The 16,457-nt window shown below is 38.0% G+C and overlaps 1 protein-coding gene across 1 annotated transcript; it reads right to left on the bottom strand.

Moving 5' to 3' along the window:
• Window positions 1-14,657: 14,657 nt before the first annotated feature.
• LOC122116425 (tRNA-specific adenosine deaminase 2) lies at window positions 14,658-15,240 on the bottom strand. Its single transcript, XM_042690098.1, has one exon. It carries the CDS (start codon window positions 15,228-15,230, stop codon window positions 14,730-14,732), a length of 501 nt encoding a protein of 166 aa, XP_042546032.1. The 5' UTR covers window positions 15,231-15,240; the 3' UTR covers window positions 14,658-14,729.
• Between the last annotated feature and the right edge of the window lie 1,217 nt (window positions 15,241-16,457).

Genomic DNA, 16,457 nt, shown 5'->3' on the forward strand with positions numbered 1-16,457 from the left:
CTAGCCAAGATCCTGCCTGAAGCATGCTACCGCCTCCATGGTATACTGGACTCCTGCCTGACTCGATCACACACAGCTGATTCTTGGTAAAAGACTCCTTTAGATTTACAAAAACTAGACTCTTGTGGGACACTCTCTATAAACCTTACCCAGCCTGACCTGAAAAAGCCAGCTGTGTTGTTATGCTATTAATACATGTATAGGCCAGGAGAGCCTCTTACACACTTTGGTTATAAGGTTTCCCAGGCAGCCAAGCTATACTCAAACCCTCATCCTAGCTATTGAGTTGTGTCATTGCAGAGTTCTGGCAAGTATTTGTTGATCAATTTTTGACAGGGTGCACATAAGCTCTACTTGTTCCCACTGATCTCCTTGTTACTTTGATTGGAAATTATAAAGTGTTTTTGTGGCAAAGATTGCAGTTCAAAGCCAGCCCAGGCAAAAAATCCCTGAGACTCTATTCCTATACAACCAGCAAAGAACCAGGCTGGAAGCTGGCTCAAAAATTAACCATCCAAATGCTAAATGTGGCCCTGTGACTCAAAGTGGTAGGATGCTAGCCTTGAGCAGAAGTGCTCAGGGAAAGTGCTCAGGCCTTGAGTTCAAAGCCCATATCCTAGCCACAAGCAGCTAGATTCCAGGACAAGGCGGAAAAGTATAAGAGGAGATGATGTCACATCAGCCACTTTGTGCCTGTCCTTTCAAAATTAACCAGAGCCAGGAGGTCAATAGAAACAAGTTGAGAAGCTTGTCCATCTAATGTCCATATCTGTCTAACTTCTAACTGGACAAGAATTTACATTCTTGCCTTTGTTACCAGCTATTTATAGGAAATGATCAAAGTCTCTCACCAGGCCCTTTACCTTAACTACTCCAATCCAGCCCTAGTTTCTGACTGGCTATGGGCTCATGATCCAAATGGAACTTTTCTGGTTTGTGCTCTGGGTGTGTTTTCCTATGTAACTCATATCAACCAGTCAGCCTTTTGCTTGATCTCAGCATTTTCAAGTTTCTCTCTAACAGGATAATAGCCCTGACTCAAGACCTGGGACCATGTCAAGGCCATCCTATTACTGCAGGCAACCAGAGGCTTTGCTTACACTGCCTTGGACCGAGCACAGACATGGACCTGAAGACCCCAGCCCCAGTGACTCCTCGACACCCCCATGCCAGCTGAAGGCAGCCAGAAAAGACCCCTTTTTATACTCCACCTTTTATACTCCAGGTTTCAAAATGATTGGAATCTGCTTTGTTCTCATAACTCCATGTTAATCCTCTATCAGCCCAGTTCTTTTTGTATCCAAAGATCCTATATGAAGAACTTGCCTCTCCCCTCTTGGCCCTATCCTTTTATGTATCTGAAGATGGAATATGAAGGATTGACCCCCACCCTACTATCCTAGGCCCATATAGACTGCAGGCAAAACCCAGGTATATGTGAACTCCTTTGAAGTGCAGGCAGGGCAATCCACCTAACCCAGCTGTAAACATCCCATTGTGGGCCCACACCTTCCTTGAGCTAGGGCCTTTCCATTAACCTCTACCTCCTTGCTCAGACTTCCTATAAAAACCTGATCCTGTCCCAGCTCCCTCACACAACCTCCAAACCTGCTGGAAGGGCTTTGCCCCTCGCTGTTCATCAATAAACAGTCCTCACCTGTTGATGATGGAGTTCAGCCTATTTCTTTTCCATTCTCCCTCATTTTCCTAACAAGGGCAGTCTGTTTTCTATGATCAAGAAGAGAGAAAATTAGATAAGCATCCATTTACAGCCTTCTGAATAATTCTGATTCTGCCCACGTCAGTTATCTATCCATACCTATGTCCGAGTGAGAGGATTTTAGAAGAATTTAGTGTTTTAAAAATTAAAATTAAATGTAGAATGAAATTGGTTCCAATGCATCACTTTAAGATATTTAGAAACAACTGAGAAACCTAAAGGTCTATAAGTTTTTTTTTATTGGAAGTGAAGGGGTTGTGGAATTTGGTTCTCTATATTTTAAGCAATTTGCAAAAAGAATTGGCAAAATAAAATTTACATTTGCAGCAGACTTGACACATAAATTTTTGTATATTGAAAGAAACACAAGCCATAACAATATGTCAATGCTATCCTCTTATTTATTTCTAAACGTTTATGATTTTTGTCTCTTAATATTAAAACTTCAAATTTGTTTTAATCTTTATCAAGTTGTGCAAAGAGGTTTCGCTTCATCATGTCAGTGTTTAATAGAGTATATGTGCACTTCAATGTATAATACATCTGGAACATTGAAATCTTTCCACTTTTCTTCCTTCCCTTACCCCAACACCACCTATCCCTTCAAGTATCCTACTTATATTCTCACATATGTACATTGAGTGATATGACTGTATTAGTCCACCATTTCCATTAGGGCAGAAGTGCCCTACTCCCTTTAAGCCCAGATCTCCCTTTTAAGACTTGTTTCAACTTCATGGTATTTTGTTAAATTTCTCTGCTTTTGGCATTTGGCTTTGGGCTAACCACATTCTCTCTTCCATGTTTAACCTACATAAATGAGGTTATTTCTCCACATTTCTAATCTCTGAATGGCTGAGATAGGTCTCCTTTACTATGCATCTGTCTTTTTTTATCATAATTTGTGATATTAACTCAAAACTGCTTTGCCTTTTGTCAGCAATTGGGCTGTTATATCAAAGTAAGTGGCTTAAAAACAACAGAATTTTATTACCCATATGCTAGAAGCTTAAGCATTGATTATAAAAATGCTTGTTCAAAGTAATTCCTTGTCTTTTGGGGGTCCACTTTCTGGTTCATCACAATCTATTTGCTGGACATTCATATGGCAGAGTAGTTATATTGGGCTTCTTTTATCAGGATCATTATTGTAATGCCATCTCTGAAAGGTTGATTCTAATGTCACCAGCCGGGGGAATAGAATTTCCACATGTGCATATGAAAGGAGTTACAACGTCCAATACACTTTGCAATTTTTTCTTTAACTCAGTGTAGTGTATCCTTTGGATATTATTTCATAGAAATAATAACTTAAGGACAAGTTTATATCATGTGACTTATGTGAATGATTCTTCTTGCAATGGGAATAATTAGAGTGATGGCAAAGTGAAGTATGATTGTTCAGTGGCTCTTGAATCACATCATAGGTAATCATGTAAACGTGGTACAGCCTATCTACGGCCCTTCTGATGTATTTGAACAAGCTCTGATGAGTTAATCGCTTTCAGAAATATTCGATTGAGCCAACAAATACAGATCTCCTTTGATTTAAATCATGGCTTGCTTGTAGGACTCAAACAGACACCAAAATCAGAGGATGCTAAATTCTCTGATAAAATATATAATAAAATTTTTATAATTAATATAGCATGAAGACTGTAATATTAATAGCACTATAAATACTTGTATTCATATTATATAATATATTGACATCCTTTGGTTTAATCAGTTTTTAGAATATTTATAACTAAGTGTAAATAGTATGCAAATAGTTATTTGATGATGTATAGAAAATGAGAAAAAGATTTGCATACATATTACTACAGATGCAAACATATTCACCTGGTTATATATGATCCTTCATTTGTTGGTTTCATTCATGCATAGAGAACATACAAAGAAGTGAAAATTGCAAACTTGAACTTACTAAAGGATTAATTACATGAAGTTTATGTTGGGCTAAATAGATTTTATGAATTAAATTGTTTGTCCCTTCCTTTCTCCCACCCTTCCTTCCTTTGTTCCTTCATTCCCTCCTTCCTTCCTTCCTTCCTATTTTCCATCCTTCCTTTCTTCTGTCCTTCCTCCTTCCTTCCCTACATCCCTACCTCTCTCTCTTTCTCTCTTTCCTTCTTCTTTCCTTTCTTGCCTTTTTCTTCTTTCTTTCTTTTTTCCTTTCTCTCTTTCTATTATTCTTCCAATCTTCTTTTCTTTCTTTTACTCAGAATATTTTTTATGTTTATAGAAAAATACAAACTGCTGTACTCTAAGGTGTTATGAGTAATTATAAATATTAACTAGATTGATATTAATTTTAATGACCTACATTATATCTTAAGACATATTGTACTAAAAACAACTTCACAAATGTTGCAAGATATGTAACAAATATTACTGTTCCTGAAATTGTTTATTTCTTCAAACTAAAATAAGCATTTAGACATATATTGTGTGTGTGTTTGTGTGTTGTTCCTGTGATTTTAACTCAAGACCTGTCCCCTAGTTGTTTTTATTTCCCTCAAGGATATTGCTCTATCATTTGAGCCACAATTCTATTTCTGGCTTTGTGTGTGTGTCTGTGTGTGTGTGATTAATTGAGATGTGTCTCACAAACTTTCTTGACAAGGCTGGCTTTGAACTCCAGCCTCCTGAGTAGCCAGGATTACAAGCTTAGACACCCATATGTATCACAGATTTCATATATCCAAGAATACAATAAATTTCATATTATTTGAATGCTAGAGGATCAATTTAACAAATAACATAGATATTTATTTAGTTATTAAACCTGAACCTGTACTGTGAAAAAGTTTTCAATTTTTTGAAAAAATATGCACTCAAAGATTTAAATGACAGAATCTTTGGACAAATTGAAATACTCTATTATTCAATAGCAAAAAAGGGATCATTAATCAAATTTCTCATGTAAGCTAAAGGCAATAGGCTCTATCAGGCTGAATGAAGCAATTTTTCATTAAATTAAATATTATCTAATGTGGTCACATGATTTTCTCTTCTTTTTAACCTAAAAGTTTTTGACACAAAAATGTAGCTTCATACATTTTTTGATTATTTAAAAATCTTAGTTACTGGTCATATATTTCTGATATTTGATTACCTAGTCCTTTTACAGAAACAGTGAATTTCATTTATTTTATGTCAACAGTTATTTTTACAAATTCAATCAATCTCAGTATAAGATAACTAAAGCAAGATATTCCATCACTTATCCAATTATTCCTATAGACTTGAATATGTTATTTTTGAATGGTAAGAAATTCATATTATACCTACACTCTATAGAATAATTAAGATAAATGATTTTTTTTCTTCAACTTGAAGGAAAGAACCTCATTATAAATAATAAATACTTGAATGGAAATGCTATAAAATTATGAAAAATTCATGTCATTATGAGTTAGATGAAATAGTCATTTTTGAAGATCACAACATGAAAACTCTTGAAGCTTCTGCATCTGCTAAATAAAATGTATTTGCATTCAAAATATTTCATTCATCTCTCCAGTAATGGTATAACCAAATCACTGCTATGCCAAATAGCATCTCTGATATTTAGGAACAGAAGTCATCACAACTCTATAGAAAGATCTACCCACTACACTAGAAATTAAATCTGAAGTCATAAAGGATTGTGATTAATAATTAGCTTTCACTACATTGCCATAAAGAGGTGAACCCTTTCAAGTGGGCACAGTTGAAGAGATTAGGTCACTCAGAACTTGAAATCAAAGAGGATGTTAAGATCAACGTCTTTTCTTCCTCTTCCTTCTTTTACTTCTCCTTCTCCTTTTCCTTCTCCCTCTCCCTCTTTCTCTCATCCTTTTTCTCCCTTTCCCACTCCCATTCCTCCTTTTCTTTACTTCCTGGCTTCCATGAATACAAAAAGGCCATCACATGTTCCTGAGCAATGAGGATAAGAAATGTAAATTGAAATGTATAAAATCAGAAGCCAAGATAAAACTTTCCTCCTTTTAATTAATTTTATGAAGTATTTTGTCATATTGATAGGAGTCTGACACAGCATGCTCTCATTATTATAAGGGATAATAAATCGACCGAAATTGTCGTAATGAAATGAATGAATTAATATTATATTTGGAGAACCCTACATGAAAATATCAGATACACTTCAATAAGAGGCAAAAAATATGTTCAGATGAATATGGCGGAGGAGAAGCTGGAGGCTAAACAATTTCTGGCATACAAAGCAGTTTTAGTGATCAAGTGAACAGTCCTAGGCTAGAGAACCACACCAAATGTTCCATCAGAGTACAGAGAGTGGCCAGAGAGGGAAAATCAAAGCAAGGAGACAAATCTGAGCACTTGCTGGTAGCCGCAACTGTGGTGGCTGCGGCAGCAGCAGCGGTGGCCATAGCCTCCATACCTATAGCACAGAGAGTCTTGGGAAAAGATGCCAGATGTGGCAGGCAAGCAGATTTTACTCAACACCAGTAAGAACTGAGGAGGAGCAGATATCTTCATCCGGCAGATCGCAGGCCAGACACAGCCCAGGACCAAAGACTCTGGAGTGGGTAGAAGCCTGACATCCTCACTCTAAGGGAGCAGAGGAGGGAAGGCCAACCCTCCCTGACACCACCATCAGAGATCTCCATCTTTGATATTAAAAAAGGACCATTTGAACAGCTATCTCCAACTCAGGCCTTGGAAGAAAACAAGAGTCATTTAGGAGGTCACAGGAACCTGACTTGAACTGCTTGGCTCAGTTCCCCCAAAGGAAAGTCAACCAGCCCAGGCAAGGAAGCCTCACCATTGGAGGAGTGACTTTCTTCTCTGGGTAAACTGAGCCAGAGGCTGCCCCTCCATACAGCAGCATAGACAATCAATTGAAATTCAGTAATCAAAAACCTGAGAATGTCCCCAGGATGGGCTCTGTGAGTGTCCCAGGAGCTATTCCCTCAGGGAAAAGCTACTGTTTGCTGAAAGACCTCAACTTTACCCAGAACCTAGCCTAAAAACAGCATCTCCAAACTAGAGGAAACAGCCATCTCCCTCTTTCATGATACTCAAAGCAGATCTCCCTCCCACTGAAGTAGAATGGGAGGAGGATCACAAAATCCTGGGTAATGCAGAGCATTTTACTGCCTGCTCAAACTCACTTAAGAAACTAATCAACCCACAGAAAAAACAAACACCACAAGCAGACCAGAGACTCCACCAAGAGATTGGTTATGGACACGGGGGAGATGCAGGATCTTCCAATTCTACCCCCTTCCCCACCCCCCTCAAAAAAATCAAAGAACTCTTCTTTGTACCTTTTCTTAATTTTTAATTTTTTTCAAAAATTGTTTTCTATTAATCTTTTCTTCCTTTCATAATTTTTATTATCGATGTGTGTGTGTGTGTGTGTGTGTGTGTGTGTGTGTGTGTGTTTTATCTCTTCTGATCTTTTGGTCCTTTTTATTTTTATCTTTTCAATTTTTTCTCTTTCTTTTTGGTGAGAATTAATTGCTGTTCTGATCATCCTCAGATATTTACCCATCGTCGATTATTAGACCTTATCCCCCATTGTGTACACACTTCATGCAGCAATTTATTACTCAATTCACAATCTCTTAGGATTAAATTATTTTAAATTATTTTTTGTGAACATACTGTAAAGAGGGGTTAAAATTACATGGACAAGATAATGAGTACATTTCTTATCAAGCATTGCAGACTCCTCCTTTGTTTACCCTTTACATCCCTTCCCAGCCTCCCCCGTCCCCCCACCCAATCTTCCCCCCCACCCCCCGCCCACACAAAAGTTGTAAAGTTCGTTTTCGACATGACAACTTGTACTTCTCATTGTTGCAACCGGTCCACCTGTATCCTTAAATGACTTGTTTTTCCCCATCTCCTCCACAAATTATACATTTATCAAATATAGTGAAAGCAGGGGTTATATTGTGGGGGAGGGACATACAAAGAAACAAAGAAATAATCTTATAAATGTGTTAGAAACAAATGCATGAAAGAAAAAAAATTTAAATACATATCTAAGGGTTCATTTTCTTAACATTATATTATCTGACCTTTTCTGCTTGACTCATACCTATACTAGATATTGCAAATGAGGGAAACCATGGGACCTATGTGTCTTTGGGCTTGGCTTACTTCACTTAATATAATTTTTTCTAAGCCTTTCCATTTCCTAACAAATGGGGCAATGTCATTCTTTCTGATGGAGGCATAGAATTCCATTGTGTATATATACCACATTTTCTTGATCCATTCATCTACTGACGGGCTTCTGGGTTGGTTCCATATCTTAGCTATGGTAAATAATGCTGCAATAAACATAGTTGTGCTGGTAGCTTTAGTGTGGTCTTGTTTGTAAACATTTGGGTAAATGCCCCAAAGTGGGATTGCTGGGTCATAGGGGAGCTCTATGTGAAGTCTTTTGAGAAACCTCCATACTGCTTTTCAAAGTGGTTGAAAAGGTTTACACTCGCACCAACAATGAAGTAAGGTTCCCTTCTCTCCACATCCCCTCCAGCATCTGTTGTTTTTAGAGTTCTTGATTTTTGCCATTCTAACTGGAGTGAGGTGGTATCTCAATGTTGTTTTGATTTGCATTTCCTTTATGGCTAGGGAGGTTGAGCATTTCTTCATGTGTTTTTGGCCATCCTTCTTTCTTCTTCAGAGAAGTTTCTCTTTAAGTCTTTAGCCCACTTATTTATTGGGCAGTTGTTTCTTTGAGGATTTGTTGTTGGGGGATTTAATTTTTTGAGTTCCTAGTATATTTTAGATATGAGACCCTTGTCCGTTGTATGGCTAGTGAAGATCTTTTCCCAATCCGTGGACTTCCTATTGATCTTGCCAGTTATGTACTTTGCCATGCAGATGCTCTGGAACTTCATGAAATCCCATTTGTCCAACCTTTCTTTGATTTGTTGTTTTTCCTGGTCTCTATTAAGAAAATTTCGGCCTGCTCCAAGGAGACCTAGGGTTTCTCCTATTCCATCCTGTAATGTTTACAGAGTGTCTGATTGACTCCGAGGTCTTTGAACATTTGGAGTTGATTCTGGTGCAGGGTGATATATAAGGATCTAGCTTCAGTTTTCTACAAGTAGTTAACCAATTTCACCAGCACCATTTACTGAAGAGGCTGTCTTTCTTCCATTCTATTATTTTAGCTCCCTTATCGAAGATTAGATGGCTACAGGTCTGTAGGTTCATTTCTGAGTTTTCAATTCTATTCCATTGTTCCTGAGGTCTGTTCTTATGCCAGTAGCAAGCTGTTTTGATTACTATGGCTTTATAGTAGAGTTTGAAATTTGGTATTGATATTCCTCCAGCAGTGTTCTTTCCGTTGAGGAGCGTTTTTGCTATTCAGGGTCTTTTATTGTTCCATATGAATTTTTGAATTGCCTCTTCTATTTCCTTGAGGAATGAGGTTGGAATTTTGATAGATATCACATTGAATTTGGAGAGAGCCTTGGGAAGTATTGCCATTTTCACGATGTTAATCTTTCCAATCCAGGAGCATGGGAGGTTTTGCCATTTTCAAAGTTCTGTGTTGATTTCCTTTTTAAAGATTTTTAAGTTTTCATCATAGAGGTCCTTCACTTCTTTGGGTAAGTTAATTCCTAGGTATTTTATTTTTTGTGGGGCTATTATAAATGGAGTTCCTTTCCTAATTTCAACCACACTTTTCTCATTGTTGGCATACAAAAAAACCATTGATTTTGGGGGGTTAATTTTATACCCTGTTACTTTGCCAAAGTTTTGAATCAGCTTGAGTAATTTAGGAGTGGAGTATATGGGATTCTTTAAATACAAGATCATGTCATCTGCAAAGAGGGAGAGTTTTATTTCTTCTTTCCCTATTTGGATCCCCTTTATGTTCGCATCTTGTCTTATTGCTGTAGCTAGGCATTCTAATACTAGATTGAAGAGAAGTGGAGAGAGGGGATATCCTTGTCTTGTTCTTGAGTTAAGAGGAAATGGCTTTAGTTTTTCACCATTAATTATAATGGTGGCTGTAGGTTTGTCATAAACAGCCTTTATTGTATTGAGGAATGTTCCATGGATTCCTAATTTTTCCAGAACCTTCATCATAAAGGGGTGTTGCATCTTGTCGAATGCTTTTACTTCATATATTGAAATAACCATGTGGTTCTTATTCTTGCTCCTGTTGATGTGATGAATAATATTAATTGATTTGCATATATTGTACCAGTTTGCACCCTGAAATGAATCCTGTTTGATCGTGTTGTATGATTTTTTGGGTGAATTGTTGAAGTAGATTGGCCAAAATTTTGTTGAGAAGTTTTGCATCAATGTTCATCAAAGAAATGGGTCTATAGTTCTCTTTCTTTGATGAGTCCCTGCCTGATTTTGGGATGAGGGTTATGATGGCTTCATAGAATGTTTTCGGTAGGGAACTTTCTCTTTGAATTTCATTGAAGAGTTGGAGGAGTATTGGTGTGAGCTCTGCTTTGAAGGCCTTGTAAAATTCCGCTGTAAAACCATCTGGTCTTGGACTTTCTTAGCTGGGAGATCTCTTATTGCTCTTTGTATTTCAATGCTTGATATGGGCCTGTTAAGATGGTTTAACTCATCTTGGTTTAGTTTTGGCATGTCAATATTTGCTAGGATAAGGTGCATTTCTGCCAAGTTCTCAAACTTATTAGCATAAAGTTTTGAGAAGTATTCCCTTATAATGTTCTGAATCTTGGTTGTTTCTTAAGGTGATGTTTCCATTCTCATCTCTGAGTTTATTTACTTGGGTGTGAACTCTTCTTTTTCTCCTGAGATTTGCTAAAAGTCTGTCAATTTTTTTTAATTTTCTTGAAGAACCATCTCTTTGTTTTGTTGATTGTTTCTATAGTTGTTTTGGATTCTAATTCATTTAATTCTGATTTAATTTTAATTATTTCTCTCTGTCTATTGTATTGGGCCTTATCTTGCTGCTCTTTTTCAAGGAGGTTTAGATGTGTCATTAAATTGTTGGTTTCAGATCTCTCCTATTTGTTGATATAGGAGCTTAGAGCTATAAACTTGCCTCTGAGTACTGCCTTGGCTGTGTCCCAGAGGAGCTGGTAATTTGTGTGTTCATTTTTGTTGAATAGCATGAACATTTGAATTCCCTTTCTAATCTCAATGACCCACTAGTGATTCAGCAGTGTGTTGTTCAGTCTCCATGTGTTACCAGACTTTCTTTGGTGGCTTTTGGTGTTGAGTTCTAATTTTATTTCCTTGTGGTCTGAGAGAATGCAAGATATAACTTCAATGTTTCTGAATTTGACAATTTTGCTTTGTGGCCTAAAATGTGGTCTGTTTTAGAAAATGTTCCATGTGCTACTGAGAAAAACGTGTATTCTGATGCTGCTGGGTGAAATGTTCGATAGATGTCTGTAAAATCTAGTTGATCTATGCAGCTGTTTAAATCTGCGGTTTCTCTGTTGAGTTCTTGCAGAGTTGATCTATCTAGTGGGGAGAGTGGTGTGTTAAAATCTCCAACAATTAATGTCTTTGGATCTATGTGGGATTTGAGGGAAAGTAGTGTTTCTTGGATAAATTTGAGTGCTCCATTGTTTGGCGAATAGATATTTAGAATTGTATTCTCCTGAAGGAGAGATCCGTTAATTAGTATGTAGCGACCTTCTTTATCTCTTCTCAGGAATTTTAATTTGAAGTCAAATTCATCTGATATTAGGATTGCAACTCCCTCCTGTTTATGGGGGCCGTTTGCATGGTAGATATTGCTCCAGCCTTTAACATTGAAAATGTGTTTGTTTTTATGGGCAGGAGATGTGACTCCTGAAGGCAGCAGATAGAAGGATCTTGTTTTTTAATCCAATTAGACAGTCTGTGTCTCTTAATTGGAGAGTTAAGTCCGTTAATGTTAAGAGATAGGACTGAGAGGTAATTGGGATTTCCTGCCATGTTATCCACCTTCTTGGGGGCTGCAAAAACTGAGTCGCATCTGTGGCGGCTGCTGGCAAGAGCTCAGATCTCTCTATTTGCCTTGACTTTCCTTAGCTGGCCTATCTCTCTGTCCTGTGATGGCACACTTGGTGTGATTCTCTGGCTTAGGACTGTTCACTGGAACTCTAAAACTGCTTTCTATGGGAAAGCTTGTTTAGCCTCCAGCTTCTCCTCTGCCATCTTCCCCGCCACCTCCTTGGCTTAACTTGTTCAATAGCAGCATTTTCTCTTTATACCTATATAATTTTCAAGTAACAAATTTTGAGAATTTTTAGTTTTCAGTTTTTCGTATCTCCTTTCTATCCCTCCCTTTCTCTCATCCTATCCTTTTCTTCTCTCAAGATCATCTATAAACTTACATAATTTTTAAGTGTTTCATTTTTTAAATTTAAATTTTTGTTTTTTCCATTTTTTCTTGTTTTTTTTTTTAAACTGTGAGAATGCATACAGAGGAGTTAAAATTACATGGGCAAGGTAACGAATACCTTTCTTATCAAGAATTGTTGCCTCCTCTTTGTTTCCCCTTCTATCCCTTGCCATACTCCACCATCCTCCTACCCGAACTTCCCCCCACCACCCACCAACGTTGTAAAGTTCTTTTGTTGACATAATGACTTGTACATCTCTTTGTTGCAATGGGTCCACCTGTATCCCTAGTTAAATGATTTTTTTTCCCTTCCCCTCCACAAATCATACCAACATCAAATACAGTGAAAGCACGGGTTATACCGTAGGGAAGGGACATACAAAGAAACATAGAAATCATCTTATAAATATGATAGAAACAATTGCATGAAAGGAAAAAAACTTTTGAATACTTATATTGGGGTTCATTCCCCTAACGTTAATTTATCTGATCTTTTCTGCTTGACTCAGACATATACTAGTTGTTGCAAATAAGGGAGATCATGGGACCTATTTTACTTTGGGCCTGGCTTACTTCACTTAATATAATTTTTTCCAAGTCTTTCCCTTTCTGAACAAATGGGGCAATGTCCTTCTTTCTGATGGAGGCACAGAATTCCATTGTGTATATATACCACATTTTCTTTATCCATTTATCTACTGAGGGACATCTGGGTTGGTTCCCTATTTTAGCTATGGTAAATAATGCTGCAATAAACATAGTCGTGCTGGTAGCTATAGTGTAGTCTTGGGGTTTTATTGTGGTCTTGTGTTTTTCGTGTCTCCTTTCTATCCCTCCCTTCTTCTCATCCTATCCTTTTCTTCTCTCAATATCATCTATAAACTTACATAATTTTTAAGTATTTATCTTTTTTTTTATGGCACTAACATTTAATGAGAAGACAAATTTTAGAGTAGATAAAATTGAAGGTGCATGCATCATTGTTGTAGATTTGAAACCATGCATATCCTTCCTCATAAAATGTCTCAAATGCCGTTAAAAGCACCACACGCAAAACCAAGCAATTATAAGTCCTTCGAAGCATGTAACTGTGATTAGCTGCTATTCTCAGCAATATAAAAATACTTCCACCACAATTTCATTCCAGTCTGTAAAGTAATTCAAAACAAACAAGTTGGAGACATCGCTCAAATGGCAGAAGCAACAAATACAGATGCTTTGTATCAAGGAAATGAATCCACTGAAGAAATGAACCCATCTGAGGAGCGGTCCTCTGGGGCCTGGCACTAGGCTTCTGGTGGAACGCTGAGGCCCCCTTCTGGGAAGAGACGTATACTGCACCTGGGGTAGCTCTGCCAAATGTCAGGACACTTCTTGCACCCAGTAACACTGAAAGTTTTGTTGTGGATATTCTTTCCTGTGCAGTTTCAAATTTTAGGTATTAAATTTAACAATTATAACCTGTATTTTCAAATGAGGAATAGCTGATTTCGGATTAAATGTATCATGCTACTTAATTTTGCAACTGGCATTCACACCAGTGGGCATTCTTCTTCACCTTGTTCTTTTTAATTTCGCTGTAACTTTTTGCTTTGACAGTGTCTTGTTGAACTCCCTCTGCCTTCCAAGTGATGGGGTTACAGATGTGTATCACTATGCCCAACTGTTGTTGGAACTCTTCACCCTCCAGTATATAACTACGTTTTTTTCATCCATCCTTGTGAGAATATAATCTTGCTGAGGCAGAAGACCCTGTTTTGGTTCAGAGAACCAAAGAACTGTCTTATTTATGTTATTGTCCTTTAATGCTTTGCCCCTTAAAAACAGAAATATCTTAAGATTCTATTATAGCAACATGGTACAATTTTTAAATGACCCTTAGGCACTTGTTTAAAAACATTTTTTCTATGTATTTAATAAAATCAATAGATTTCACAATCACATGCATACAGTGTATACAAATAATATACAATGTAGAAAAAAGCCAGACTTGCCCAGCACTGGTGGCTAACACCTGTAATCCTAGCGACTAAAAAATGCTGAGATCTGAGGGTCACAGTTTGAAGCCAGGCTGGGGGGAAAAGTCCGTGAGACTCATCTGCAATTAACCAACATAAAGCTAGGACTGGAGGTGTGACTCAAGTTTGAGCAAAAAAGCCAGAGAGTAACAACATGTTGAGTTCAAGCCCTAAAGCCAACACACACACAAACAAACTCACACTCACGCAGCCAATACACTGGGAGACCACAACAGCTATAAAGAATGAAAATCCAACTCCACCTCCAAAAAGCCAGTTGTAAAGGACACACGTGACCATGGCTTTCTATTCCAAATGAGTGCAGGTGATGGGGTGTGGATGTACACTGAAATCCCAGCCTGCACTCAGCTGGAATGGATTGAAGCTGTGGCTTAAAGACATGTACTGTTTGCTAATTCCTAAAACCTCAAACTTTAGTTTTTCCCCCCTTCATAAAAATGTTCTTTCAGCTGTGGAGAAGCTAATAGTTGTTTACAATTGTCAGCCTTTTAAAAAGCACTAATTTGTTCCCTTAAGAGTGCAAATGTTATTCTCCGTCTTCCCGGAGAATAACAAACAACACATAATATATGCTCCCTCCATGCCAGCAGCTTTTCAGGCTGGGGATTCCATCCAGGTCACCATGGGGCTTTCGTCTTTCATTACAAGTTCAGGATTTCTGAAATTCCTTCTTCCGAACTTTTGATTTTGGTGCATTAGGATTTTCTTGCTTGTAGAAGGCCTTTAACAGTTCCACAGCTTCCTCAGCCCGATATCCAGGGATGCGCTGAAATGGTTTTCCCGTATTTGGTAAGTCAGCAGAGGCAACATTTAGAACGGAGCCACAGCCACCAAATCGTTCATTCTGACAGCCGTAGACGACCAGCGGGATTTTCATCAGGCTGAGAGCAGCTGCACACATAATGCAGGGTTCCACAGTGACATACAACACGGTATGTTCAAACACAGCAGAAGGACTCTGGCCATTTCGTTGACACCAATCTAGGACTTGATCAATGGCCACCATTTCTGCATGTCGAGTAGCATTTTTGGTTTGATTCACTTCATTTCTTCCCTTCCCCACGATTTCATTGTTGTAGACCATAAGACAGCCAACAGGGACTTCGGTATTTTCAAGGGCGTCTTTGGCCATGCGCATCGCTTCCTCCATCCACCGTGCCATCTCCAGGGCCAAAGACACGGCGGTCGAGACGCCCGGGGCTGGCATGGACGCGGCCAACGCCTCCACCTCCATCCAGCTAGGTTAACGCACAGCTCTGACCCGCGGGCCTTCCGGGCCGGGAACCAAGTATTTATCTTTTTAAATTTAAATTTTTGTTTTTCTATATTTTCTGGTTTTTTTTTTTCTTAATGTCTCTCCTATCATTCTGTCCAATCCATTTCCCTCTCTGAGATTAGGCCTTGGTTAAATTCACTCTCATCTTACCTCGCTACCACCCTATAATTCTATTTTTCCCCACATTTCTCCCTACATCTAATAATTTCTGGTTTGCCAATTTTTTTCTTTGCTATTCTTAGCCCATTAATCCATAGTTGTTTGATGTTGAATAGATTGTATCTGTTGAACTAGATTGTGTCTATAGCCTTTTGACTGTGCAACTACCAAACTTTGGTTGATGCTTGCCTTAAAATTATGTTCTAGCACAAAATTAGTGTTACTTTCATAGCAAATGAGCAGAAAAAGCCAGAAAAACAGAAGAAAAATGGCAAGCCCAGGTATCTGGACTCCCACTCATGATAAACAGTTGACAGAATAGTTAGTGAATAATCCAGAGGACAGTTCCCAAAAATCTGTACAAACAATACTGGTAAAAATGGTGAATGAAAAGATTGAAAACCTGCAAAGGACTCAGTGTGAGCATGATAGGGAGAGAGAGAGGCAAACCAAAGATTAATACTGGAATCTCGTGAGAGTGCAGAAACTACTCAAAGATTGGTACAGGAAATGTGTGAGCAGATTTAGAACAGTCAAAGAGCAATACAGGAATTGCATAAGCAGGCTGACAACAATCAAAGAGAAACACAGCAATTGCATGAGGAGGAGGATAACAGAAAAAGAGAAACACAGGTATTGTGTAAGCAGGTTGAGAACAGTCAAAGAGAACTTCAGGAATTGCATGAACATGAGGAAGCTAATCAAAGAATAATACAGCAATTGTGAGAGCGGAGTGAGAATACACAAAGATCAAGAGAGACATTAATGGAATCCATAAAGAGACAGCTGAAAGAATTCAGGGAGACCACAAATGGAATCCTGAATAGAGCCTGGCAGAGGGAATGAGCAACAAAGGAAACCATAAACAATCAACTAAGTCATTTGAGAATAAATACTGAACACCAAATTAAGGAAGTATAGAAGTTCATAAAAGATCTAAAA

Source organism: Dipodomys spectabilis, unplaced genomic scaffold (assembly GCF_019054845.1).
Source record: "Dipodomys spectabilis isolate Male_0828 unplaced genomic scaffold, ASM1905484v1 ptg000133l, whole genome shotgun sequence".
NCBI lineage: Eukaryota > Metazoa > Chordata > Mammalia > Rodentia > Heteromyidae > Dipodomys > Dipodomys spectabilis.

Excerpts from the sequence above, each read along its gene's own strand:
- LOC122116425 (XM_042690098.1), bottom strand. The coding sequence starts at position 15,230 with ATGGAGGAAGCGATGCGCATGGCCAAAGACGCCCTTGAAAATACCGAA.